Source organism: Morone saxatilis, unplaced genomic scaffold, assembly GCF_004916995.1.
Source record: "Morone saxatilis isolate NCDOM2014 unplaced genomic scaffold, NCSU_SB_2.0 Contig12, whole genome shotgun sequence".
Lineage (NCBI taxonomy): Eukaryota > Metazoa > Chordata > Actinopteri > Moronidae > Morone > Morone saxatilis.
This window is the reverse complement of record NW_023339674.1, coordinates 25,061,235-25,062,104: the sequence shown is the minus strand read 5'-3', so window position 1 is coordinate 25,062,104 and position 870 is coordinate 25,061,235. Positions and strand designations below refer to the sequence as shown.

Below are 870 nucleotides of genomic sequence, written 5' to 3'. Positions count from 1 at the left end.
ACGATATTTAAAAAGACAGCATGGTAGAGTAACAGTGTAGGTGTGTTGCTGTGCTGCTGGATAGATGAGAGCAGATGATGAGAACATCGATGTAACCACTGCCAGCGCCAGGTGATTATGTTCTATAAATGATGTGAGGGAATGGTGCAACATGGTGTGAGAAACCCACTACAGGACTACACATGAAAAAAGGAAAGCCACAGTCATACAGTCAGGCCTGTACAAACCGTGCAGCGCAGAGGAAAGAATGCACTTTGCATAACATCATTCCAGTCGAGTAGTGGTAGTGATGGGGTGTGTGTGTATGTGCACATTCTACCTTGTCTTTCCATTTCTCAGTGTATGTTGATACCTGCAGGCGGGAGGGGCGAGGTGGAGCGGGGGGGTCAGGCTCATTTGCTGTAATGTTGCCTTTGACTCTCCACAGCAGCGAGGTAGCACAAGCGTGTTGTGTGAGAGAAGGAATGATCTCAGAGATGGTGTGTGCGGTTGGGAGAAATGGATTTTGTTCTACGACTGTGAGTAAATTGAAAAAGCAGATGGAGCAGTAGAGGGGGACCGCTTACAGTGAAAGCTCAGCTGAGGCATCACCGCTGCTACTCAACTTATTTGGGTTTGTGCAGCCTGTTGGCCATGTGGGTGTCTTGCATTCTGGCTTGTATCTGCTTTTCTGAACCGTCCCTGATCTGGTGCACCAGCATATACTTTACGGCTACTCAGTAAATAATTGCTTCTTTTTTTCAATATATCACTTTAGAAATGATACGTTTAAAACAGGATTAGAATTTCTATTTGAAATAGGCTTTAACTAAAATAAATGTTTGTAGAGCAGGGAGAGTAATGTTTGCAACAGCAAAGTCACTATATAAA

General features: G+C 44.4%; 1 protein-coding gene across 1 annotated transcript in view; it reads left to right on the top strand.

The window, feature by feature from the left end:
- Positions 1–64: 64 nt before the first annotated feature.
- Positions 65–870, top strand: part of LOC118321455 — a gene marked incomplete in the record, with an annotated part of 33,764 nt that continues 32,958 nt past the window's right edge. The window contains 1 exon segment of the mRNA XM_035652774.1: positions 65–91. Within this exon segment, the coding sequence (XP_035508667.1) occupies positions 65–91 (27 nt within the window).